Raw genomic sequence first — 27,431 nt, 5'->3', positions numbered from 1 at the left:
AATCATTGGCCAAATTGGTGAACTGTTGTCTCACGAGGACTCCAGGGCTGGGTAGAAACAGACAGGGCACTCCCATTGGCTCCTCAGTTAAAGCTGCTCTGGAGCTGGACAGGCTATTAGAAAATTCACCTGCATTTGCTTCCTGCTGGTCATGAATGAGCTGCCCTTTCTGAGTCCAGAGGGAGCCAGAGGGCCTCACATCAACAGAGGGTCTCAGAGCTCCCTGGAGGAAGGCTCGGTTACAGGCCCGGAGGCTCGGCACAGCTTAGGTGTCCTGCATGTGTCCTTCAGAGTCAGGTAAGGGGACCCCACAGCTGAAAGCTGTGATGCCTTTTCCCACCAAATGGGCAGGTGGCCTGTGGGCTTTGGGCTGCCTGTCTAGCACATCAGGGTGGAAGTGGACAGTCCGTGGCAACAGTGACTAGCTCCTCCCCCTGCCCAGGGCCTAGACATTAAAACATGCCCTGCCTGAAGAACTTGTTGCTTCTCACCAGTTTCTGCTATACCCCTTCCTTGGCTTGTTCACCACCTGCCATATGTAAAAGGAGAAGACTCGGAAAGTGGGGGTGCTGGGGGCACAAGGTGGAATGAACTCTGCTGAAGGAATGCAGGGTTCACCTCAAGAATAAATAGTGTGCAGAATGCCAGCTCTCAGCCCAGAGACCCAGTAATCAGAGCAGCTAATGGGAGGCACGCTCCTTGGGTGGTGGCCAGCTTGTCATTACACCTCCAAAGACCACAGAGTGTGACATAAGGCTGAAACAGAGTTGTCGACTTGTCCAGGAGCAACTGGGATGGGGTGGGGCTGGCGGCGGGGCTGGGAAACAGGGTCTGGCCCCTTTCAGGATCCCACTCTGTCTTTGCCCTTGTGGGATTTCCTTTAAAGCAACCGTGTTGGGCCCTGGTGGGACATCAAATCATGGCAGCAGAAGTGGGACAGGCAAATCCTCAAAGATGTTTCCTTGTACATGGAGAGTGGCCAGATCATGTGCATCCTAGGAAGCTCAGGTAAGCGCCGGGGGCCCCTGTACTTCTAAGGCAGACTCTGGGAGGTTTCAGATCGGTCTAAGTGCAATGTTGAAGAAATAAGTTTAAGTTGTAGAGACAAGGCCATGCATTTAGCATTTGAACAAAATCTAGTAACTTGTCTGACTGTGAATAGAACCTGGTACCAAAGTGAAACCTTGAGAAAAGCCCCTGGGAAGAGTGGAAAGTCCTGACGAACATGTAAGTGCTTCCTTTGCTTGTTTGACTGACCTTGGTGCTGGAGTTCAAGCCCAGAGCAACAAAGTCCCAGCTGTATTCTCTCTCTCCACTCACTGTTCTCCTTCTGGTCACCCCCTCCTGCAGTATTTTACCCCGTCCCTCCTCCCCTTCTTCTCTGAGAGGGTGGGGATCCCTCCTGGTTATCCCCCCACCCTGGCATACCAAGTCTCTGCAGGGCTAGGCACATCCTTTCCCACTGAGGCCAGACAAGGCAGCCCAGCTAGAAGATGTACAGGGAATAGCTTTTGGGACAGCCCCTGCTCCAGTTACTCAGGACCCACATGAAGGCCAAGCTGCACATCTGCTACATATGTGCAAGAAGGCCTAGGTCCAGCCCATGTATGTTCTTTGGTTGGTGGTTCAGAATCTGAGAGCCCTAAGGGTCCAGGTTAGTTGACTATGTTGGTCTGGACAGTTCCTAACCCCTTCAAGGTCAGCCACCCAGCTGTGTTTTCAATTGGTATCTCCACATCTGGAAAGTTCTTGTCAAGGTGTTTATCAGGCAGGACTAAACTCCGATTCCCGAGTTAAGCACCACACACACTGCACTGAGACTACTTGTGTGTATTTCCCATGTCCTGTTCTCCCTTTCAGGAGAGATTTTAACCTTTGAACCTGACTTCCATGTTTGTTTTGTGTTCTTCCACTAATCAGTAATTATCCTCTGAGGGGTTTCCTCCCCTGTTCCTGCAGACCCTATAGCTGTAAATTCTCCTGTCTCCAGCAGCTGAGAAGGTGTAGGCTGGCCCAGAAGAGGAGCTCTGGGTGCCATACCTCAGTGTTCACAACAATGAGTTATCCTGAATATATTCATTTAAGGATTAGATTCACAGAACTCTCTTGATTGAGCAGCTGCTTGTAAATTGTGGGCATTTAACTGTCCCCTTGCCTTGCTCTTTCCTAGAAACAGGAAGTGTAAGTCTGTGGTGAGAGTGAGGTGTGGCACTGTTTTGATATAGCTAAGGGTGAGTCCCAAAGCTCTGCGACAGAAGTTTATTCTTCCTCTGGAAAGGAGAGGCCTGGTGCTCTAGGAAGATGGAGGAACATGGGGTAGCCCTCTGAAGAGATGAATGTAGTTTATGCAGCATCCAAATGGATTCTCACCAGAGAAAGTTGATATAAAAGAAGGCCTGATATCTGAATCCCCCTGGCTTCTGTCTCATCCTGCAGCAGCTTGGTACCCGTTGTCTCACAATGACACCATTCATGGTGTCAACGCAGCCAGAAGGCCAAACACATGAGGCTATCCCATTTGAACGCTAAGTCTCCAAGACTGTAGGCCAACACACACACAGACACACAGACTGACAGACACACATACATACACACATAGACACACAGAGACTGACACATACATACACCATATACATACATGGATACACAAGCACACACCATACACACACAGATATACATACACATAGACACCCACACACCATACACTATACATACACACACCACACACAGACACACACACCACACACACACACATAAAGCATTCACATATACAGATACACACACCACACACATACACACACTTCTACAAATACCCAGTCTCAGGTGTTTTCCAATAACAATAACAAAATGGATTCAGAGCTCCAACCTCGAATTAAATCCATGAGCGTTCATCCAAGCACAGCTATATGACATTAGATGAAGATTAAATGGGATAACAACAACAATAATAGATGACAATTAATTCACTGACTGTCTTAGTCTAATTGGGTTACCATAAGAAAACAACCAGGTACTAGGTGACTGAGAGGCATGGTGGGATGCTTATATCATGATGGACAGTAAGCAGAGAGAGGAGTCAGGAAGATACACCCAAGGAGCACCCCTGAGGAGCACCTCCGAGGAGCATCCTGAGGAACACTCCCAAGGAGCACCCCTGAGGATCCAGTGACCTACTTCTTCCAGCTAGTCATCCCTCCTAATGCTTCCAGAATCTCCACAAGTAGTACCAGCAACTGGGGGTCTAAGAGGCTGGGGCGGGGGGTATTTTATATTCAAGCCAATAACAGCTGGCTTCTTCAGAAGCAGTTATTTTCTGGCTCTAATCTCACATAATGGAAGAGTTGTGGGATTTCTCTTACATTTTTGTTAATTAATCAAATTACTTTGTGTGTGTGTGTGTGTGTGTTTTATAGGAGGTTGGATCAAGTGTTCTAAAACTGAACCATTCCCCCAGCCCACAATTTATTTTTTTCTCTTATTACAAGAAAATAGTTTTATGCCTACACTTTCATTTCAGGCAGTTTACAAATATACTGACTGTGATAATAAGTCTTCTTTGCAGTGAGGAAGCTGAGCTAACACTCCTAAATACAGGTGGGAAGACAACAACTACTAAAGTTTCTCCACATGAACTATTCTCTTAATGTCATGGAAAAACGATTGCAAACAGCCTACACAATGTGCGTGGGCAGAAAAGCCACGGAGTAAGTCTTGTGAACAGTGATGTGTAACAAACAGTGTATTGTCAACATTTACAGGATGCACGCCACAAACAATGACTTCTGGAAGTCCCTTCCTTTTAAAGGATACACTTGTGCTCCTTTCTGTCCCACACTACCTGAACATGCGTGTTAATCCCAAGTTTGGTCACACATGGTTTAGACACAATGGTAAGAACTTGTCTTTGGACCCCTCACAGCAAAAGCAGTTTCTACAAAACCCTTGGATAGAAGATCTTCTCTCTGGTCCTGTGTGAGCTGCTTAGCTTGGCAGAATTCCCTGGCTCTCCCTAGTGGTTCAGAGCCTCCTGACTGTGTTCTTGCTAGTAGTCTGCTTAGCAGCCTTGCGTAGGAATTGCTGGGAAAAGTCTGTCCTGTCTCCAGGGCTTCTGAGACCCAGGCTAACCTGTGTGTGATGTGACCTTGGGAAAACAAAACAAAACAAAACAAAACAAACAAACAAACAAACAAAAACCCAGAAGCATTTCCTCTGTCACCTCAAGTACCAGGCAGTTGCTTCTCTAGAACTCTACAGGAATGTTTGAGGTAGTGACTGGCTGGCTATAGCCAAGGTTCTTGGTGCAGGCTGAGGTTGCTTTCCACATGGGCCACTATGCCTGTGTCCCTCAAACTCTAATATTTGTGAGAACTTGTTAAAAATCAGAGTCACATTCAGTAATTCTGCAAGTCCACGTCTCTCCCCTCTCTCCCCTCTCTCCCCTTTCTCCTCTCCCTCCCCTCTCTCCCCTCTTTCCCCTCTCCCCTCTCTCCCCTCTCTCCCCTCTTTCCCCTCTCTCCCCTCTCTCCCCCCTCTCCCCTCTCTCCCCTCTCTCCTCTGTCCCCTATTTCTCTCCCCTCTCTTCCCTCTCTCTCCCTTCTCTTCTCTCTCTCCCTCTCTCCCCTCTCTCCCCTCTCTCCCCTGTCTCCCCTCTCTCCCCTCTCTACCCTCTCTCCCCTCTCTCCCCTCTCTCCTCTCCTCTCCTCTCCTCTCCTCTCCTCTCCTCTCTCCTCTCTCTCCTCTCCTCTCCTCTCCTCTCCTCTCTCCTCTCTCTCCTCTCCTCTCTCCTCTCTCTCCTCTCCTCTCTCCTCTCCTCTCCTCTCCTCTCTCCTCTCTCTCCTCTCCTCTCTCCTCTCTCTCCTCTCCTCTCTCCTCTCTCTCCTCTCTCTCCTCTCTCTCTTCTCTCCCCTCTCTCTCCTCTCTTCCCTCTCTCCCCTCTCTCTCCTCTCTCCCCTCTTTTCCCTCTCTTCCCTATCTCTCTCCACTATATTCCCTCCCTCTCCCCTCTTTCCCTCTCCCAGCGCCCTCTCCCCTCTCTCCCCTCTCTGCCTTCTCTCCCCTCTCCCCCTCTCTCCCCTCTCTCTCTCCCCTGTCTCTCCTCTCTCCCCTCTCTCCCATCTCTCCCCTCTTTCTCCCCTCTCTCCTCTCCCCTCTCCCTTCTCTCCCCTGTCTCCCCTCTCTCCCCTCTCTCCCCTCTCTCCCCTCTCTCCCCTCTCTCCCCTCTCTCCTCTCCTCTCCTCTCCTCTCCTCTCCTCTCCTCTCCTCTCCTCTCCTCTCCTCTCCTCTCCTCTCCTCTCCTCTCTCCTCTCTCTCCTCTCCTCTCTCCTCTCTCTCCTCTCCTCTCTCCTCTCTCTCCTCTCCTCTCTCCTCTCTCTCCTCTCCTCTCTCCTCTCTCTCCTCTCCTCTCTCCTCTCTCTCCTCTCTCTCCTCTCTCTCTTCTCTCCCCTCTCTCTCCTCTCTCCCCTCTCTCCCCTCTCCCCTCTCTCCCCTCTCCCCCCTCTCCCCCCTCTCCCCATCCCTCCCCTCCCTCCCCTCTCTCCCCTCTCCCCACGCTCTCCCCTTTCTCCCCTCTGTTCCCTCTCTCCCCTCTGTCCCCTCTCTCCCCTCTCTCTCTCCCCTCTCTCCCCTCTCTCCCTCTCTCTCCCCTGTCTCCCCTGTCTCCCCTCTCTCCCCTCTCTCCCCTCTCTCCCCTCTCTCCCCTCTCTCCTCTCCACTCCTCTCCGTTCTCCTCTCTCTCCCCTCCCACCCCTCTCTCCTCTCTCTCCTCTCTCTCCTCTCTCTCCTCTCCTCTCTCCTCTCTCTCCTCTCCTCTCTCCTCTCTCTCCTCTCCTCTCTCCTCTCTCTCCTCTCCACACACCGATCTCGCCTCTCCAATCTCCTCGCTCACCTCTCACACCTCGCTCTCCTCTCTCTCCTCTCTCTCTTCTCTCCCCTCTCTCTCCTCTCTCCCCTCTCTCCCCTCTCCCCTCTCTCCCCTCTCCCCCCTCTCCCCCCTCTCCCCCCTCTCCCCTCTCTCCCCTCTCTCCCCTCTCTCCCCTCTCTCCCCTCTCTCCCCTCTCTCCCCTCTCTCCCCTCTCTCCCTTCTCTCCCCTCTCTCCCCTCTGTTCCCTATCTCTTTCCCCTCTCTTCCCTCTCTCTCCCATCTCTTCCCTCTCTCCCCTCTCTCCCCTCTCTCCCCCCTCTCCCCTCTCTCCCCTCTCTCCCCTCTCTCCCCTCTCTCCCCTCTCTCCCCTCTCTCCCCTCTCTCCCCTCTCTCCCCTCTCTCCCCTCTCTCCCCTCTCTCCCCTCTCTCCCCTCTCTCCCCTCTCTCCCCTCTCTCCCCTCTCTCCCCTCTCTCCCCTCTCTCCCCTCTCTCCCCTCTCTCCTCTCCTCTCTCCTCTCTCTCCTCTCCTCTCTCCTCTCTCTCCTCTCCTCTCTCTCCTCTCCTCTCTCCTCTCTCTCCTCTCCTCTCTCCTCTCTCTCCTCTCCTCTCTCCTCTCTCTCCTCTCCTCTCTCCTCTCTCTCCTCTCCTCTCTCCTCTCTCTCCTCTCCTCTCTCCTCTCTCTCCTCTCTCTCCTCTCTCTCCTCTCTCTCCTCTCTCCTCTCTCCTCTCTCCTCTCTCCTCTCTCCTCTCTCTCCTCTCTCCTCCCTCTCTTCTCCTCCTCCTCCTTTTCCTCCTCCTCCTCCTCTTCTTCTTCCTTCTTCTTCTTCTTCTTCTTCTTCTTCTTCTTCTTCTTCTTCTTCTTCTTCTTCTTCTTCTTCCTCTCTCTCTCTCTCTCTCTCTCTCTCTCTCTCTCTCTCTCTCTCTGTCTCTCTCTGTTTTTTGAGACAGGGTTGCTCTGTGTAGCCCTGATCATCCAGGAACTCACTCTGTAGACCAGGCTGGCCTCACACTCACCAAGATCTGCCTGCCTCTGCCTCCCTAGTGCTGGGATTAAGGGTCTGGGCTGCCACTGCCCCACTGCCCAGCAACCTGCATTTTTTCTCAACTTGAATTTTTCCCACTGCATTTATTTATGCATGTGTGTATATGCATGTGTGTATATGCATGGGCAAATAAATGCCGTGGCGTGTATGTGGAAAGTCAGAGGACAACTTTTGAGAATTCAGTCTCTCCTTTCACCTCTAGTACTGAACTCGGGTCCTCAGGCTTGGCTGCAAGCACCCTTACCATCTGAGCCCTTTCTTATAAAGAGCAAATACGAAGGTTCTTCAGACCTGGATTCCAAGAGCAACAGAACTAGTTTCTTGTCACAAAATCTATAAGACACTTCCATATGGTGTGTGGCCTCTTTTACTAGGCTTGTCCCAGTTCACTCAAAGGATAAACTGGAAAGATTTATTTAGACCCTAGAATTTTGATCCCAGGGGCCATGGAGAGGTGCAGTTAGGATCCCATTGAGGCATAAAGGGTCTGGAGAAGTGCCCCCATTCTCATCGTGCAGAGGCTCCTCCAGGGCCTTCTCTTGTCGCCCCTAGGCTCAGGGAAAACCACGCTGCTAGACGCCATCTCCGGGAGGCTACGGCGCACTGGGACCCTGGAAGGGGAGGTGTTTGTGAACGGCCGCGGGCTGCGCAGGGACCAGTTCCAAGACTGCTTCTCCTACGTCCTGCAGGTAGGCGTCTCCCTGGCCCTGGCCTGCCGGGGCTCTGCCTCCCTACCCACCATCACCCGGAGTTCCAACGACCCTGATGTCCCCTTTCCTGCAGAGCGACGTCTTTCTGAGCAGCCTCACTGTGCGCGAGACGCTGAGATACACAGCGATGCTGGCCCTCCAACGCAGCTCCGCGGACTTCTACAACAAGAAGGTACTTGAAGTTAAAGCAAAGTGAAGGCCAATTCCCCAAGGGACAAGACCAGGTGCCTCAGCAGCTCTTCTTCCGGCTGCCTCCTGGTCCTCCCATTTTTTTATCTTTGTTTTCACGCTTGTATTCTCCTCCACCTCTGCCATCCTAAGTGGCAGTTACATGAGCTGTCTGAACATCTAAAATGTGACTACTCCAATTCAAGCCTGGTTTGTTTTAATACCTCTGGTCCCATCCTTCCATCATGTGGCTTCAGGGGATCCAGTTCAAGTAGTCGGTGTGTTACCCACTTACCTGTCTTGTCTTTCTCGGGCTTCATGCAAAGCAGACTAAATTTGTTTCATTAAGGAAGAAACTATGGAATCATTTTTCATCTAGGTTTGTTTGTTGACCACACTCATTTTGCAAGTAGCTGTAAATAAACCCACCTTGACCTTAGTTGGAAACATTTCTTAGTTCAGTCTGGACTGTGAAGGCCTTGGAACTGCCTGGGAAAAAATAGCAACAGGCAGGGCTGTCGCCAGCAGCAGCATGCACAGCTTCCTGGGAAGCAGGTAGGCATCTGACCGTACTCTTGGGAAAGGGAGCAGGCTGCTTTTGTTTGAGAATCCTGGACAACTCTGGGAGGCAGTTAGCTGTAGGTAACCAGCCCCCACATAGCCGTGCCTCAGCTGTCTCTCCTACTAAGGTTACCCAGAGAGCTTAGGGGTATTACATGTGTCTTGTCTCTGGTGTCTTCTCTGGCTGGCATTCAGCAGGCTTGTGTAAATACAATATCTCACTTATGTCTAATATTAGCCAGGGAAGGGGAGCTTCATCTCCACTCTGTGGGAAAGACCCATGCTCTCTAACTCCATACTTCCTTGGGAACCCTATGGTCTGAGAGAACACCTGTACTCTCCTAGGAGATGGTTGTGCAAAAACACGTTCACATGGCTTGGTGGGCCTAGCCGAGTGACAGAGGAAGGGACAAGCCACGAAGTCCCTCTGCCGCTGTCTCTCTGCTTGTGTTAGTAATTTCTTAAAATCTAAAATGGTAGGAGAAATTTTTTGAGAAGGGAAATGGAGAGATGGCTCTGTAGATAAGTGGCTAAGAGCACTGGCTGTTTTTTTTTTTCAGAGGACCAACCAGGGTTCCATGCAGAGCACCCACATGTCAAGCAAAGCTCAGCTCTAGGATTCTTCGATCTGATTCCAAGAGGATCGTGCTAGCGTTCTGACACACCCTGGCCTCGTTTCTCCTTCACATCATCTGTAGGCCAGGGCTTCATTTACGCTGGTGACTCTGGCTTCACTTCTCTGAAACTCTGCTCCAAAAGTTACCTCTCTTTTCCTGCACTCTTACTGCGGCTCCTTTTGAAAGAAATGTGCCGGTTTCTCTTTTCATTTTGAAAGGGACACAATCTCATTAAAGGTAGCTGAGAACAAATTCTCGGCTCTGTTATTATTTCAGTCTCAGCTCTGCTTCCCCCAGGGCTTCCTGCAGACTTGGGGATCGAGGAAGGAGAGAGGTAGAAAAAGAGATTTCCAAAGGTCTCTGGAGGCTGCTGTAAGCTGGGGAAGGGGAGACGGGGCAAGGGCAGCCTTCTCAGCAAGCCAGTCAGGATTGTTTTGGAATGTTATGGTGTGGAGAGTCCCAAGTAAGAAGCAGACTGCAAGAGCTGCAGGGTAGGAGACCGAGGAGGATTGGTGGGAATTAGAAGGCTGGATGCAGAGCTGCGGATTATACGTTGGGGGCTCTTTGAAGTTTCTCTAAGAGATTTTAGTAAAGATTAGAATGGCTTTTAATTACTTTTGGAAGCTGGATTATATTCCTTTGATGTAAAACCACACTGTGATTGGCCACTTGAGCCTCCAGGACTTATTTGGCTTACAAAGGGGACATGAGAGCCACTTTAAACCAAATTGTTTTTTTTTTCTAAAGTGCAAAAAATGTTTATGATAATAAAATTTCAAAACTCAAATACTTATCATAATCTGTCATAATTATGCCTCCTGGACACTTTTCTGTTGCAAAAAAATAAGCATTTTTTGTCTCTCCAGGGACTTAAAACTTTTACTTAAATCTGACCTATGTATTATATATTAAACCAAGGTGGATCTTACTGTAATGGACTTTTCTCCCTAGGGTATGGTGAGTCTGAAAGTGACCCTTGTACTCTAGAGAAGTGTTATCTCTCCTGGGTCATCACCAGCCCATAAACTGAAGTCTCAGCCATAGAAACAGGTGGCAGCCCTAGGGTGTTGTGTCTCTTACAGGTAGAGGCAGTCATGACAGAGCTGAGTCTGAGCCACGTGGCAGACCAAATGATTGGCAACTATAATTTTGGGGGAATTTCCAGTGGCGAGCGGCGCAGAGTCTCCATTGCAGCCCAACTCCTTCAGGACCCCAGTAAGTGGGACTCAAACTTGTTACCAGATACTAGTAAGGTAGCCTCCATGTGTCCTCAGTGCTTCAGGCTCTTTCCCCACAGTTCCCAGTGAGAAATGGTTTGTGATTGATATCCCTGAGGTTTTGAAAATGTTCATGATAATCAAATTTCATAGAGACCCTAATTTTAGGAAATGCTATGTAGTTCATTTCCTGGTGAGGGTCTGTAATCTGGGAGACAGTCAGCTTATCACATTTCAACCTTACGATAATTTGAAAGCGATACACACTCAACTGAACTTTGAACTTTGACCCTTTCTCAGACTAATGACAAACGGTGGCACATTCCCTCAAGATGCTGGGTAGCAGCAGTGAGTCCATGAGGAAAATGACTGGCCCTACAGTGTGCTATTACCCAGCTAAGATTCTCAGTAGGTTGGGTGTATTAAATGCATCTTCAGCTTATACCATGTTTCCCCTTAACCATGGGGTTACTAGATTATTCAAAGTTAGGACTACCATCACAAAGACCATTTGCACTCAACTTCTCTTAAGAGTATCCTGTTTGTGTATCTGTGGTTCACCAGAGCCTTTCATGAATATGAGGCTCACCCTGTCCATGCTGACTTATGAGAATAGGACCATTGTGCCCCATAAGGAAGGCCAGTGGGTTCTGGAATGACTAGAAGTGTATATGAGTTGGCCGAGTGTATTTGCCATGGGGAAGAGGTTATCAAGGTGAGGTAGCCAGTCCTCTGCCTCCTCTGGCCTGGTTTGGTCATTCTCCCAACTTGACAAACCTCATGCTCCTTTGAGAGGGCATTTTGCAACTGGATTCTTTACCCTGTACTAGAGTAAGCCTGCCTCTTCTGATGATGCTTGGTCAGGAGATGATAAAAAGGCCTTTGTCACTTCATGGGTGGACATGGGATACAGTTGGAGCCTCTGAAGACCCCAGCAATGCCGGTCCATGCACTGACACTTCAGACCTTGTATTCTTCCTTCTGGTGTGCAAAGACCAGACTTCATTAATACTGCAAAGTGCCCTGGTATGGAACAGGGTTGGGCTAGGGAAACGGTAGCTACTTTCTTACCCTCCTCAAGCCTGCCTGATAGCCCTGGTCTGTCAGTGTCCCAGGCATGGAGTCCAAGTAGTCCAGAGTACAAAGAGGCCTGCTATGGTCTCTCTCCTGTCTCCATGTATGCTCCAGAGATGAGAGCTGGACCCTCCCAGGTCAGGTTCTTTCTCCTGGGCTCAGGCTGAATGCCAGTTTCCATGTGGCCACTTCTCACATGGCCACTTCTCACCACGCAGTTTAGATGGGCTGCAGGATCTCAGTGAAGGTCTGGTCAGAATACCGAGTTTTAAGCACAGAGCATGCTGGGCAGTGGTTCAGACATCTGACTCTTCTTTGCCGGCAGAGGTCATGATGCTTGATGAGCCAACCACAGGATTGGACTGCATGACTGCAAATCAGATTGTCCTCCTCTTGGCTGAGCTGGCTCGCAAGGATCGTATTGTGATTGTCACCATCCACCAGCCTCGCTCTGAGCTCTTCCAAGTAAGGAAATGCACCTCTTGTCCCACTGAACTCAACAGTGTAAAAAAGCAGGCCTGGTGTCTTGAACCAGGAATGGGCAGGACAGAGTAAAGAGCATACACCAGGAATGAGAGAACATGGGCTGACTTACTCAGTACCTAAGGCATGTCAAACATCATCTATACGCTAGCTCATTTGGTCCACAATCAAGGCAATCCTGGGCCAACCATCCACATACACACTTGAAAGGAGAAAAGGGTACAAGGTAGAAATGACTCAAAATGGAGCCAGAGTCACACAGTTGGTAGAATAATACCAATGGCAACTTGGAGAGATGGCTCAGTTTGTAATTTATTTGCTGTGAGTTTGGGTTTCCCATATGCCTGTAAAAGCTGGGTACAGAGGCTCATGCTGGTACCCAGTGCTAGGGAGGCAGAGGCAGGAAGATCTCTGGGGCTTGCTGGCCATTCTGTCTAGCTGAATCTGTAAGTGCCAGGTTCGGTAAGGGACGCTGTCTCAAAATCAAGGTGGAGAATAATTAAGGAAGACATGTGATGTTGGTGCTCGCGCGCGTGCACACACACACACACAAACACACACACACACACACACAGTGGGGAGGGGAGGCATCTGGCAGTGGCATCATGACTTAGCCACCAAAGCCCCATTTCATCACATTATAGATTTTATCCCAGAGAAACTTCATTTGATACCCACAGCATCATTTTAATTAGCAGTATTTGTTTGTCAGTAGATGAAGATTTAATATTTCAAACCCAAGCAACACACAGATCACCTCGGCCTGTTCATGGTCACGCTCTCAGTGGCCCAAGTGTGATGTGGGGCTCAGAGGCATACAGCAACACTCCCACACGGGGCAACCCAGTCTGGGAAGCACACACTAACACCGTCTGTTGTCCAATCAGCACTTCGACAAAATTGCCATTCTGACTTATGGAGAGTTGGTGTTCTGTGGCACGCCAGAGGAGATGCTTGCCTTCTTCAATAGCTGTGGTTACCCCTGTCCTGAACATTCCAATCCTTTTGATTTCTACAGTAAGTGTATTTTTTCTTGGATATTTTATTTATTTACATTTCAGATGCCTTCCTCTTTCCCCATTTTCTCTTCCTAAAAACCCCCTATCCCATCCCTCCTCCTCCTTTTTGCTTTTATACCATTTCAATTACAAACAAGTATTAAGGTCAGTTCTAGGTTGAGGAACTTGCAATACAATAGATGCAAATAGTCAAGGAACAAGCACGATAATAAACACAAATAGTCAAAGAACAAGCAAGGCATTAAACCCAATTCTGTGAACACTCCCGTGATCACTGTTTACAAGGGCTTATCAGGATGATCAAAATATCTGAGCCTACTTCCCTGTCCTAGTCCAAAGTCATTTTCATGTCTGAAACCTACTTTGTTCTAGCCCAATATTTAGATTCCTGCCTGAAATTACTTCTTTCTTCTAGCCTAATGTCATATTCCTGTCAAGTAGCCCATTTCCTTGTCCTTGGCCCATGTGAGATTCTTTCCAGGCAGCCCCCAAAGCACTTCACCTCTCTTCTTTTTTATTTCATAAACAAGACTGAGCCTGTCTTAGGTCATTCTGCCAAGAATGTCTTCCTTACCTGTCATGGAATATGCATTATCAAAAGCAATGCATGTCTGTCTTAGGTTGGTAAGGCTCTGTGCAGAATCTTACTGGTCCTTTGCTTGCCAGCCTGTTAATTTCAGTAAGTGTACTTTTAAAAAATGTTTACCATTGAGACTATTTGAAAATCTTCTTTGATTTTAACTTTTAATTGTGAGTGTGTGTGTGTGCCCGTGCCTCTGTGCCTGCACACACATTTGTGCCATAGTCTACAGGTAGAGGTTAGAGGACAACCAACCAGAGAAATTGATTCTCTCCTTTTACCATGTGAGTTCTAGGGATCAAAGTCAGGTCATCAGGCTTGGTTGCAAGCTCCTTTACCTGCTGAGCCATCTTGCCATTTCTAAATCTTCCTTATCTTTGATTTTGGCATGGATGACACTGGCTCTTCTAGGTTTTTGTTTTGGTAAGTTTTGCTTTTGCATTTGTCTATTTTGATGTTCTCTTATTTTTCAAGGAGTTAATTTGGCAGGTCAGTTAACCTGCCTCTACTGACTTATCAGAGCATAAGATGGGGCTTCTCTCTCAGACTGTCAAGAGAAAAACTAGTCAAGTTTTGAAATCCTCCCAGGCAGTTGTTATGGGATTCTCATGGCCTTTCTGGGGAGCTCTAGATATTTTAGTGTACCAGATAGTCATTAGTGATAGGAACTTCTCCGTTGAGGTAGAGTAAAGAATGATAAATCATGTATGATTGCCCACTATGTGTGTGTATGTGTGTGCGTGTGTATTTAGAAACAAATATCTTTTGGGGCAAACTTTTAGTGGACTTGACATCAGTGGACACCCAAAGCAGAGAGCGGGAGATAGAAACGTACAAGAGAGTACAGATGCTGGAATCCGCCTTCAAGAAATCTGACATCTGTCACAAAATTCTGGAGAATATTGAAAGAGTAAGACACCTGAAAACCTTACCCATGGTTCCTTTCAAAAAGAAAGATCCCCCTGGAATGTTCTGCAAGCTCGGTGTCCTCTTGAGGTAAGAGCTTTGGAAATACAGCCAAGGGCTGACTTAGCTCTTCACACTCATTTACAATAACGAAATAAAAGGAACTGAAACTGGCTTGTTTGGTTTTCAGGAGAGTATCAAGAAACTTAATGAGGAATAAGCAGGCGGTGATTATGCGTCTCGTTCAAAATCTGATCATGGGTCTGTTCCTCATTTTCTACCTTCTCCGGGTCCAGAACAACATGCTAAAGGGCGCTGTCCAGGACCGAGTGGGGCTGCTGTACCAGCTTGTAGGTGCCACCCCATATACAGGCATGCTCAATGCTGTGAATCTGTGTAAGTGACTGTGTGTGGGAGGTGAAGCTCTCTCCCCCAACTCTATCTGCTCCAGATATTGCCTTCCAAAAGCTCACCATTGTAAAGGAAGTTTTCTAAGATAAGCCTGCCCTTCCCCCAATTCCAAGGAAAGGTAATTAACTGTAGGATCCCCTTGATGTGAGTTCACCAAATGGTGAACCCTCATCTCTGAGGGTTGAAGGACCCAGAAAATGCCAGGTGATGTGGCATTGGTGGTGCAGAATTTAAAATTTTTTCAAAAGCTCAGTCTTATTAGACTAGGACTTTCAGTTGGTGTAGATTCAGCTGTCATGCTGAATCCTATTTTCAAGAAGCCAACACCTAATTTTTAAATCCAGTGGGGACCCAGAGGCAGCACCGTGCTGTCTGGCCCTACAGTTTGCCACAGAAGAATATGCATGGGAAACTTCCAAAACGTAACACTAAGTGCAGGGAAGAGGGAAGACCAGCGCTTTGAGGAGTTGGCCCCAAATGGGGAGAAGGGTGATGGTTAAGTCTCTGCCTTTACCAGGCTTTTCTGGTCTCTGGGAACCAATGTTGAGTCCTGGCTGCTGTGGGGACCAGGGTCCTGCAGGAGAAGACAAGTGGCCTTGGGTCAGTCACTCACACTCCCTTTCTGTGTGCTTTATTACTTTAGAGAGAGGAACCTGTGGGGTCTTTGCTACCACACTATCCCAAGGTAATGTGTAGGTTTTTGAGATGGGAGTATTTATTGTCCTTCCATGATTCTGGTCACTATCTTGGCTGACCTCAAGTTCAGCCTGGGTAGCCTTTCCCCTCTCAGTGGTGCGGTGACTGACTGTTTCGGAATGTGCCTTCTATGCCAGTCCCCATGCTGAGAGCTGTCAGCGACCAGGAGAGTCAGGATGGCCTGTACCAGAAGTGGCAGATGCTGCTCGCCTACGTGCTGCATGCCCTCCCCTTCAGCATCATTGCCACAGTGATTTTCAGCAGCGTGTGTTACTGGTAAGGTGGTGTGCAGGGACATGTGGTTCCCCTGGGCCAGGCTCCTTGTGGGGCCTTGTGAGGCAGCTGGCTACTGGGTGAACCGCTCCATCCATGTCTAGTGCAATGACCTGCCTTGCAGGGCACATATTTTATTACAAATAACCCCACTGAAGGCTGCCTGGGACCCAAGAGCAGCCAGCATAACTGTGTGTCTTATGCTCTGAGGGTCTGGGCTACAGGAGAGTGCTCACAAGAAAATGGGACACAGGTGCAGGAGCCAGGTAGTCTCCCCAGGCTGTAGCAGCTCCCCAGTCTGAAGCTTTGCTGATGGAGCTGGGCATCACAGTCTGGTGGGTCAAGAGGGCTTCAGGAAAGAGATTGGCTATGAGAAGAAGGCATTGGGAACCACATTGCCTCTGTGGGTTTTGACCGATGGCTCTTTATTTCTTAGAACTTAGAATTGTTTTCTATCCATCTCTGCCATGTCTCTTCCCCATGTGGCTCTGCTGTAGGAAGCCATGGAGGACACAAGTCGCCTTGTCCTGACTCCATTAGTGACAAGGTAGAGAGGACTCCAGGCAGGTCTCCGAGATACTGTTCCTCTTCACTGCCTTCTGTCCTCTGCAAATGCTCCTAACTGAAACCTCTGCAATTCCCATGCCATGCCCCATGAACTGTTGATATCCGCTACATGCATGCAAGTGCAGGGTAATCAAGGACGTGCTGGCATAGGCTCCAGAAGGAGGGGTTTGCAGGGCTTGGTGCATGCTCTCAGAAGACACTTTTACTCAGGGAACAACAGAGGTGAGGCACAGCTACTGTGAGCGTGTTCAGTATCAGGACAGGTTGAAGGAGGTAAGGCAAGACATGAGGAGGTCATTGGTTCATTGGCATCTTCCAGAAAAGAACATCAGGAGTGTAGCGGGTGTAGTCTGGTTTAAAGGGCCCAGGGCATGACTGACAGGAGCAGTGAGGATATGGGCTGGTACTGGAGAGGATGAAGAGGGACATCTGCTTAATCTGTATGCACTCCTTATATGTTTCTTTCATCAAATTGTTCTCACCGGTGGCAGTGTGTCTTAAACTCTCATTAGGATGGGAGAGGGGGATGGGCAGCATTCACCAGTCCATTTGAAGAGCAAAGAAAGAAATCAGTGTGAGCCCCATGACCACGAGGCTGAAAGAGTGGTTGTCTTAGACTATGGTAAGGAAAACCAGCAACAAGTATTTGAGGACCTGGGGGTGTAGCTCCAGGATAGAAGGCTTTCCTAGAGTCCTGAGTTAGATTCTCCAGTGCTGCAAAATTAGCATGCAGGCAAACAGATGGTGAGTGGATGCACAGTCTACTCAAAGTAGTTAAGCCCAGTTATATATAGGGGGCGGGGGAGGTGTCAGAGCGGCCCGGCATTGTGGATGCAAGTAGACTCAGTCACACTGAACAAAGATGGAGGGAAACACATCCCCCCACAGCCCCCCAGACAGAGACAGAGAGGATAGATAGATAGATAGATAGATAGATAGATAGATAGATAGTAGATAGATAGATGATGGATAGATAGATGCATAGATACATAAATAAATAGATGATATATAGACAGGTAGATAGATGATGATAGATACATAGATAAGTAGATAGATAGATAGATAGATAGATAGATAGATAGATAGACAGACAGACAGACAGACAGACAGACAGAGATTCATAGAATAGAAGGCAAGTTCTCTTTCTGAGAATGCAGAAGAGAATGGAATTGGGGAACTGAGAGAGAAAGTAACTTAAAATACAGGTTCATGCAGCCGTGATGAGCTTCCACTGGACCCCAAGATGTAAAGAGAAAACCTTAGGGGATCCCAAAGCCAGCTAAGGCAAAGTGGCAGCATGGAAGAGTGGAACCAGTTGGCACAGCAATGACCCCTGACGTGAGCAGGGCTTCCAGGGCAGCGGTACAGAATGAGCAAGCGTAGGCGTCAGAGAGGCCTGGCGGTAAGGGGGAAGAGGCCACACTTGAAAACTTCAGGCTGAATTTTTGGAAGTGGAAAGTTTCAAGTGCTAGCAAGTGAGTGTATGACAGAGCGCGTGACTGAGGCCAGGTGATGGAGACCAGCTGACTAGGAGACACTTCTGTGGATGGCTTATGAAGAAAGTTAAAAGATGGATGGAGGGATGGCGCAGTGGTTAAGAGCACTGACTACTCTTCCAAAGGTCCTGAGTTCAATTCCCAGCAACCACATAGTGGCTCACAACCATCTGTGAATTCTGTCTTCTGGTGTGTGAAGACAGCAACAGTGTATTCACATACATAAGATAAATAAACATTTAAAAAAGAAAAGAAAGTTAAAAGACTTTGAGGGGAAAGATGGAGAGGAGAATGATACTGTGCCTCATACTATAAAAATGTCAAGGGCGACAGGATGTTTTAAAAGCCACGAGACTATACAGAGAAAAAAAAATGTAATAAAAAACGATGGTGATTTGGGCGCTGGGAAGCGAGAACCTTCAAGACTGTTGGGGAGGGTGCAGGTGAAACATGTTTTTTGTTAGTTTGCTTGTTTGTTTTGTTTTTCTTGCTCTACAAATAGACTAATGGGCCCCCAAGTCTAATGAGAGTTTAAACTCAAACGGGGATGTGGCTCAGTGGGCAGAGTGTTTGCCTAGCTTGCACAAAGCCCTGGGTTCAAATACCCAGCACAGCATAAAAACTGGCTGCCACAACAATCCAAAAGTTCAACTTTCTTGAGTGGAATCTGTATAAAGGCACACTATCACCGGTGAGAATAATTTATGAAAGACACATATAAGGAAAGGACACAGATGCAGGTTAGCTTGTTTACAAGGACAGGAAAGTCAAATCAAGGCTCTTAGAGTAAATGACACTAGGGCAATGGGGTGGGAGGCTAAGGCGTGGAGAACAAGGTGGTGAGTGACTGCATGCTGGCTATAATTCTACAGAATAGGGGTGGGTAGGGCAGCACAGTGGAGAGGTGGGAAAGGTGGAGGAGGTGGGAGAAGTGGGGGAGGTGGGGGATTGGGGGAGGTACGGGAGTCGAGGGAGCTCTGGGCATTGGAGTAGGAATGGCAGGGAGACCACAGTTATTTATGAAGAGACCTGGAGAATTCAAGACACTGCACACACCAGCCAGGAGGCTGTTGTCTAAGCAATTTAATATTTTACCACGAGAGCTAAAGGCGTCGTAACAAGTAATGCACACTGAGTGAAAGGCAGTAGAAACAACTGTGGTAATAAGTAGGCTCAAATGTAGGCTTTGTTCCTAAGAGGGCTGGCAACGGGGACAGTGGCTCGCCCTGCTAATTCCAACTCCCACCAGCCAGCAAGGCTTAGTCACGGGAGGCAAATATGGTCTTGTTTTTAAATAATGGTGCGTGGAGAGAAAACTAAAGACCTCATGTGTTCCTAGGACTCTGGGCTTGTACCCTGAAGTTGCCAGATTTGGATATTTCTCTGCTGCTCTTTTGGCTCCCCACCTAATTGGAGAATTTTTAACACTCGTGCTTCTCGGTATGGTCCAAAACCCCAACATTGTCAACAGTATAGTGGCTCTGCTGAGCATTTCTGGGTTGCTTATTGGATCTGGATTTATCAGGTAAGAAGAGAGGATTCCGTAGATTTAGTCTGGCAGGATTTGGGGTCAAAGATCACCTAATGATTGTCCTAGAGCAAATCCAGAGAGTGAGTGGCTAGCTCTCCTTATCACCTTGTAGTCGGGGCTGTTTCTACGGCTTGCCAACCATTATTGTCTTAGACTTTGAACTGTTCAGTTTGTTAGTAAGATGTCTTCTTAGTAGAAACCAGGACACAACAATGTAAGCACATTATGGACATGACTCACATGTAACCAGCCAGTAAAACCAAAGACAGGAAGCAATCTGGATTCTCTAGGAGGCTCGCAGCAGCACAGTTCACAGTCAGACTGTACACTTTAGCTCGCATCTAACTGGTACAAGTGACACTTGATTCCAGCTCTCAATTCCCATTTTAAGTATATTTATTTTTATTTCATGTGTATGTGCGAGCGCCTGCAAGCACCATGTATGTGTTGGTGCCTATAAAGGCCCAAAGAAGGCAGAAGATCCCCTGAAACTGGAGTTACGGATGGTCATGAGCCACCATGTGGGTAGTAGGATCTGAACCCAGGACCTCTGCAAGAGCAGCCAGTGCTCTTAGACACTGCTAAGCCATCTCTTTAGAACTCTGTACCCTAATAAGAGAATGTGGCTTGCCCAGCTCATACCCCCTCCTCTTACTAGCCAGCAAGGAGGCAAGCATGGGTGCTCTGGAATTAAAACCAGTGAAGTAAGGAAAGAGTCAACAGGATAAAATACTGTCAAGGAAAAAACCGCCGGGCGGTGGTGGCGCCCGCCTTTAATCCCAGCACTTGGGAGGCAGAGGCAGGCGGATTTCTGAGTTCAAGGCCAGCCTGGTCTACAGAGTGAGTTCCAGGACAGCCAGGGCTACACAGAGAAACCCTGGCTCGAAAAACCAAAAAAGAAAAAAGAAAAAAAAAAAAAAAAAAAACAATTAGTGGGCACGTGCCAAATGTGAACACTGGGAGTCTCTGGATGGTATTTAATTTTTCATCACATTTTACTTTATAATTGTCCTATCATGTATTACTTTATAACCAAGAACATACATGTGCAGTGCACATATGTCTTACAATTAGTCATAGAAAGGGTCTAAAAATGTAATGAGTTAAATCTGTCCAGGCAACGCTGCTTGTGGGATCCAGTAGGCAACCCTAAGGGAATGTGATGGCTGTGTTTACTTAGCTTAAAAGGCTGGTGTGATGCTCAGAGGGAAAAAAAAAAAAGCTCAGAGGGCTTCTCGGCAAGCATGAGGACCTGAGTGTGGGCTCCCCACACCCACACAAAAGTCAGGCATGGCCTGTAGCCCCAGCAGAGACAGGGGGATTGCTGGAACCAGCTTGGCCCTCAAATCACAACCTTCAGGTTCAGTAGGAGACCCAGTCTCACCGGACTAGAATGGAGACAGATGGAGAAGAATACATGACATCCTCCTCCGGCCTTCCTATGTGTGCTCATGAGCACACACACACACACAAGTACACACACACACAAGTACACACACACATACACACACAAGCACATGCACACAGGAGCACGCACATGCACACAGCCCCCACACACAACAAAATCAAGCAAGAAACAGCAAAAATGTGGGCATCTATTTAAACTTAATCTTGTTTATGTGAGTTTGGAGTAATTTGTTTTCAAATAAGAAAGCTAGGCTTGGACTTGATTGCTTGGGGCACCTCTTGGAGGATGCTCAGAGTGCACGTGCTTCATAGCAAGGACCAGGCCTGGACCAGAAGCTTCTTCTACTGCCTAGCTGCCTCTTGACCATGAACAAGCCACTTTTTGGGTTTTCTCTTGAAGCTGGTTTCCTGATTTATAAAATCTCCAGATAAGAAGCTACTTCCTCAGATCAGGAGGGGTTAATGAGATACCCCAACAGAGAGCATGCCATGAGATGTCCATACTAGATTATAGAAAGATGAGCCACTACTGAGAGAAGCAAGCTAGGTTTTCATCCATCAAGGACAGACTTCATATCACACTGTATTTGTCTCTGCTGTTGAAGGGGGTTGGTAGCATCTCTGAAAACTGCAAGTCAGTCCAAATGTTGAGAATCAGGCCAACAAGGTAGACCTAAGCATGGGTAACGTCTCTTCTTTTATATATTCAGATCTCTAGAGTGCTAGTCAGTCTGGTACTATTTCACATGCTAGGGTTCTTGGGAAAAGGGATGAATGTTCTTGAGAGGGATGCCATGGCCACCATTGGTAAACATTCTCATGCTCATGGCAAAGCCACCACATCGCAAGGCTGTGCATGGACTCCACTCTGTTCTCCCTCAGCCTGCATTCCTAGGCTCTCCTTTCATGTCATCATTTCCTGACTGAATTGCCTGCAGTATCTGGCCTCTGGCTCCCTCTTGCTTAGACACACATGGAAATGGCTTTGTTGTTGCTTCTCCTAACACAGTACATCATAGAATGTAAGAGAAGGAAAACAAATGTCGCCCAAACAATCACAGGCCAGAGTTCTGTGTGTCTTGCTATTTTTTAAAATAAAATTTAAAAAGTAAAAATAAGATCATATTACTCTGTCAGATGAGACACATGCATACTTTCTTCCCATTTAACAACAGTGCAGATAGCCATGTGTCAATCACAACACCTGGTTCCTCCTTCTTGAAAGCAATCCTAGATTTCTTTCTTTCTCTCTCTCTCTCTCTTTTTTTTTATGTGCATTGGTGTTTTGCCTGCATGTATGTCTGGATAAGGGTGTCACAGATTGGAGTTACAGACAGTTGTGAGCTGCCATGTGGGTGCTGGGAATTGAACCCAGGTCCTCTGAAAGAGCAGCCAGTCTCTTAACCACTAAGCCATCTCTCCAGCCCTACAATCCAAGATTTCTGTGACAGAATCTTATTCTCTTCTTGAACTTTCCACTTTGTCCCTCTGTCACCTGTATAAAACTTGCCCTCTGGCCCCAAGGTTGAAGGGGCTCTCTCTGAAGCACTCAAACACACACACACACACACACACACATACACACACACACACACACACACATACACACACACACACACACACACACTCACATACAAATACAAACACACACACACTCACACCATTAAGGCCATCTTATACTGCATCCTATCTTTAATATTTAAGACTGTTAGTCTTGAGAGCAGCAATATGTACCATTTGTCACTACAGTCTTTCTTAGTGACCAGCCCAGGACCTAGAGCCAATTAAGTTTGCAAAAATCACTGGTTAGACTGGACTAATAAGTGAATGATAACTGAATGACTTTCCTTGGGTTGCTACACAGGGTCAGGTGCTGGCTGACCCTGTGTAGGGTTTCCTTTCTGATACCAAGTATAAGTGCACACGGGGCACATGTCTTGTGTTTAGCTCTGTACACAGGGAGAGCTGAGGGAAACTGACCTCAAAGCAGCAGTACACAGTACACAGCAGTACACAGTAGGGCAGCCCCCTCTGGGGACCATCACCCTGTCCAAGTCTTTGTCATTTCATACCTGACCTTTTGTCACAGCCTGTCCTTCCTTCTTTGCTTAGCCACACCCTCCTCATTCTGCCCTCTCCTACCTGTTGGCACTGCATTCACTTTCTTAAAACACCTCGATTGTTCCCATGGTTATTCAGTGTCAACTCATTTCCAGCCCCCTACTGTTTCCAGCATCAATTTCGAGCTCATCTCCCTGGACTCCCATTTCTCATCCTCTGTCCAGTGGTACAGCGGCGCTGGCAGGCCTGTGCTCAGGTCATCTGCCTCCTTAAGTGTTCTTTCTCCTCTGATTTCTTCCCAACTACCCTTTCCAGTCCACAGCTTCTTATCTTGAAACACTGCCTGTAGCTGAAAGGCATGGGGCAGGGGGACCACCTGGGAGCAGGAGAGGCAACAAATATGAACTGTAAGGGTGCACTGGACATGTGGCATTGGTTGTTGGTGTGCTGTTTATATTATTGTAGCATTGAGGATCTACAGTCTATGTGCCCAACTGCACTGTGAGTTCTTTAGGGATAGGATACTTAAAAATACCCCCAAGTGCTGGGCAGTGGAGCTTGCCTTCAGCCTTTAATCCCTGCACTCGAGAGGCAGAGGCAGGTTCATCTCTGTGAATTTGAGGCCAGCCTGGTCTACAGAGCAAGTTCGAGGATGGCCAGGGCTACTCAGAGAAACACTGTCTCAAAAAAAAAAAAACAAAACAACAACAACAATAATCCCTAAGTACCTAGGATTAGAGTCTCATAAAGAAAAATTATTTAATATATATTTAATTTGTGAATGTTTTACTTGTGTGAATGTCTGTATACTACATGTGTATCTGGTGCCTAAGGAAGTCAGAAGAGTCTGTTGCGTCCTCTGCAACTGGAGTTACAGGTGGTTGTGGGCCACCATGTAGGTGCTGGATTTGGACCTAGGTCCTCCACAACAGCAAAAAATGCAAACTATTGAGCCATATCACTGGTCCCAAAATAGATCATTACTGATAGAAACCATATAGTGCCTCAAGAGGGAATCAGTATTGGCAGGAAGTTCCTCCTGAGACAGACTGGAAAGGAGTGTGTTTCTCAAGAATAAAGAAAGGAACAAGGGTGGGGACACCCAAACCCAAGAGCTTCTACTTGCAGCCTTAGCTTTTTCCCTTGTATTTTGGCGGTGGTGGTTTGTTTGTTTGTTTGTTTGTTTTGAAACAGGGTTTGTGTGTGTAGCCCTGGCTGTCCTGAACTTAATTCTGTGGACCAGGCTGACCTTGAACTCACAGAGATGGACCTGCCTCTGCCACTGACTCTGCCTCCTGAGTGCTGGAATTTAAAGGTGTGCTCCACCACTGCCAGACTCCTTATATTCTAATCTGGTTCTCAAATCACCCTGAGGACCTTCAGAGCTCTGCTTAGTCAGATGCCAGATAGTCTGATGTAGTGTGTGCTGGGTGTATGATTTTTTGCATGTTTATTTAAGTCTAGAGACAGAGAGACAGAGACAGAGAGTACACCAGCCAGCAGTCATGAGAGGCTCTTAAGTCTCTTCTGAAATGAGCTGCCAGGTAAAGATTGAAATGACAGAGCACCGTGCTTACTGACATGGAGGGATGACTGGGATCTATTTGGGATCATGCAGAGTGTGAACAGCCTCGTCCTACCTGGTGTGAGTTTCATAAGCACACATGATATACGATATCACCGAAATGTCAGCAGTTGTTTCTGGGTAATGGTATTTGCTTACAGTTTCCTGTGTTCTTTGAAGATTTCACTGTAAGGATCATGTTTACAATAGAGATGGAAGATTATATTTAGATTAGAAAACATAAAGACTTCTTTTTCTTTTATTTAGTAAGAGTATTTTACTAGAACCTATTGAATTTTCTTTCTCTTTTTTCTTTTTCTTAAGAAACAGAGAAGAAATGCCTATTCCTTTAAAAATCCTAGGTTACTTTACATTCCAAAAATACTGTTCTGAGATTCTTGTAGTCAACGAGTTCTATGGCCTAAATTTCACTTGTGGTAAGTATTCAATTTTACCATATTCTTTTTGCATGTGGCTCTAAGTAAGCAATTTCCTAGGGAAATGTATTTTTGGAAGAAATGGTGTGTGTGTGTGTGTGTGTGTGTGTGTGTGTGTATGTGTGTGTAAGACAGAACACAACCTTGGATTTTTTTTTTTTTTTTTCAGCTTTGTTCCTTCATAGCTACCCATTCGTTGTTTGAAACAGTCTGTGAGACCTGGGCTCTCTGACTAGGCTGGGCTGGCTGGACAGCAAGGATCAGGGACATTTGCCTCCCCAGTGCTGGGATTACACTTGTTTTGTGTGAGCAAACCAAACTCAGGTCCTTGCTTCTGTGGCAGTCACTTTACTGACTAAGTTATCATCCCAAACTCCTGAAATGCTCATTTCAGGAGTTTGTGTTGTTCATGAATTGTATGTTCATAATAAAAGTATTTTACACCTTGATTTGAAATAAAACCCACCCTTTCCTCTGATTTAAGTCATTTAAAAAGATATTTATTTTGACAGTGAATGCTTTGCCTCCATGCACGCTGTGCAAGTACCTAGTGGCTGGAGGCCAGAGGAGTGCATCAGACCCCTTGGAATTGGAGTTACAGACAGGTGTAAGCAGAGTGGATGCTGGGAAGAAAACCCATGTCCTCTACAAGAGTGGGCAGAGCTCTTACTGTGAGCCATCTCTCCAGCCATGCCCCATTTTCTCTGATTTTCAAAGGAAAATACTCAGAGGTCAAGTTAGTCTCTTGTCTGTAGTCAGTCACTTAGGGGCACTTTGATATTCTTAGAAAGTGACAGGCCTATATAATTGCTAGTATATTCTAGACAGGCTCAGTTCTTATCTGCTGAACACACCAAAGCAAGCTAGTGTAGCCTCTGTTCCATATGATGTGTATAGATTACAGATGAGTAAACCCATTTTTTAAATCAATAATTTTTTATTGGATATTTTATTTACATTTCAGATGTTATCCCCTTACCCCATTCCCTCCCTGCCCAAGAACCCTCTATCTCATACCCCCTCCTCCTGCTTCTATGAAGATGTGCCCCCCCTTCTACCTCCCCACCCTCGAATTCCCCCACACATGGCGTCCAGCCTTCATGGGACCAAGGATCTCCTCTCCCACCTATGCCCGACAAGGCCATCCTTCCCTACATAGACAGATGGAGTCATTGGTCCCTCCCTATGTGCTCCCAGGCTGGTGGTTTAGACCCTGGGAGCTCTGGTTGGTTGGTATTGTTACTCTCCTCATGGAGCCACAAACCCTTTTAGCTTCTTCAGTCTTCTCTCTAACTCCTCCATTGGGAACCCCTTGATCAGTTCAATGGTTAGCTGTGAGCATCCACCTCTGAATATGTCAGACTCTGGCAGACCTCTAAGGAGACACCTATATCAGGCTCCTGTCAGCATGCACTTCCTGACGTATGACAAAAGTCAACTTCCAATCCCATGACAGGGTACTGAGGACACAAGTCCCTTGGCCACTGGAAATCCCTGTGCCTGGCAGAGTTCAGGGGTTAAAAATCTTCACCTAACAAGGCAGATAACTTTAGGATATTTGACAGTAGGTGAAGATCAGAAAAAGGATAGTGAATCTATTCTCAAAATACAAGAAAATACTTTCCCATCTTCAAACAAGCCAGAACCCATCCTCCGCTGGCTCACTCCTGCTTCATTTCACTGTGAATTCTGGGTTCTCCAAAACAGTGTGTGTCTGTCATGAAGAGGGATGCTTAGAGTTTTGAACACTTACTCAACATCAGGAGAATATTTGTGAGTCAGTAACCTGAAGTGCATGGGAGCTGACATTGTCCGTCATTTCCTTGGCAGGTGGACCCAACACCTCTATGCTAAATCACCCAATGTGTTCCATCACCCAAGGGATTCAGTTCATCGAGAAAACCTGCCCAGGTGCCACATCCAGATTCACGGCAAACTTCCTGATCTTGTACGCGTTCATCCCAACTCTGGTCATCCTAGGAATCGTGATTTTTAAAGTCCGGGACTACATGATTAGCAGATAGTTAGGATGGCAGGCAGGAAAGGGTTAATGAGCATGTGTGCCGCCACCGTGGAGCACAGAGAAGTACTGTCTTCTAACCATCAGGATCGTCTGTGACCCTTGCATCTATCCCGAGCCCCAAGGGCAACAAGGCTCTGCTATTCCAGTCTTTTGCTATTCCAGCTTGGGGGGTGTTGTGGTGCTTGGACATTGTGACTGAACTGGTCCAATAATGTAAATAATAATAATTCATAAACCTACAGAACATTAGCTTGACTATGTGTTTGTTCTAGACACAGAAAAATAAACCTGTTTTAAAATTATATTTACATTTGATAAAAAATTTGATAATAATAAAAAATGCAAATGATTACTGACTGAGCAATACAGGAAGGTGTTCTGGGTTGGCCTGAGAAAGCCTCCTACAGAAGAGGGTAAGGAGCTTCCACTGTCATTTAACCCGGCCACCCCCATGCTTGTCCACATGATGGGGCTGGGTCACCTGAGCACATCAGGCAGCTCCTGGGCAGATGTTGGTGAACATTCCTGATACAGGGCAATTAAACTTCAGGAAGAGGATGAATGTTGAACTCCACGTATCAGACAAGTGCTGGCTTTTCTTCCCATTGAGCATAGTTTGCCTTTTAAACGGAAGTGTGTGATAGGAATGAGCTGAGACTGGGGCAGGGCTGCTGTGCAAGGTCCATACAGAAAACTAGGGAAGCTGCAAACACCCCCACCCCAGGAG

At 47.3% G+C, this 27,431-nt stretch overlaps 1 protein-coding gene across 1 annotated transcript; it reads left to right on the top strand.

Moving 5' to 3' along the window:
• Positions 1-10: 10 nt before the first annotated feature.
• On the top strand, positions 11-27,056 carry Abcg5 (ATP binding cassette subfamily G member 5). The gene is made up of 13 exons (XM_034514378.2): positions 11-297; positions 887-1,008; positions 7,456-7,592; positions 7,687-7,785; positions 10,042-10,174; positions 11,576-11,715; positions 12,621-12,750; positions 14,115-14,328; positions 14,429-14,634; positions 15,483-15,621; positions 19,021-19,206; positions 24,569-24,681; positions 26,512-27,056. The coding sequence occupies exons 1-13, from the start codon at positions 152-154 to the stop codon at positions 26,703-26,705; spliced, it is 1,959 nt and encodes a 652-aa protein (XP_034370269.1). The 5' UTR covers positions 11-151; the 3' UTR covers positions 26,706-27,056.
• Positions 27,057-27,431: the final 375 nt, after the last annotated feature.

The sequence above is a fragment of the Arvicanthis niloticus genome, chromosome 11 (genome assembly GCF_011762505.2).
Source record: "Arvicanthis niloticus isolate mArvNil1 chromosome 11, mArvNil1.pat.X, whole genome shotgun sequence".
Taxonomy (NCBI): domain Eukaryota; kingdom Metazoa; phylum Chordata; class Mammalia; order Rodentia; family Muridae; genus Arvicanthis; species Arvicanthis niloticus.
This window is presented reverse-complemented; position numbering and strand designations above follow the sequence as displayed.

Coding starts and splice junctions, on each gene's coding strand:
- Abcg5 (XM_034514378.2), top strand. CDS start 152: ATGAATGAGCTGCCCTTTCTGAGTCCAGAGGGAGCCAGAGGGCCTCAC. Junction 1,009..7,455: donor GTGCATCCTAGGAAGCTCAG/GTAAGCGCCGGG, acceptor TGTCGCCCCTAG/GCTCAGGGAAAACCACGCTG. Junction 14,635..15,482: donor GCTCAATGCTGTGAATCTGT/GTAAGTGACTGT, acceptor CTTCTATGCCAG/TCCCCATGCTGAGAGCTGTC.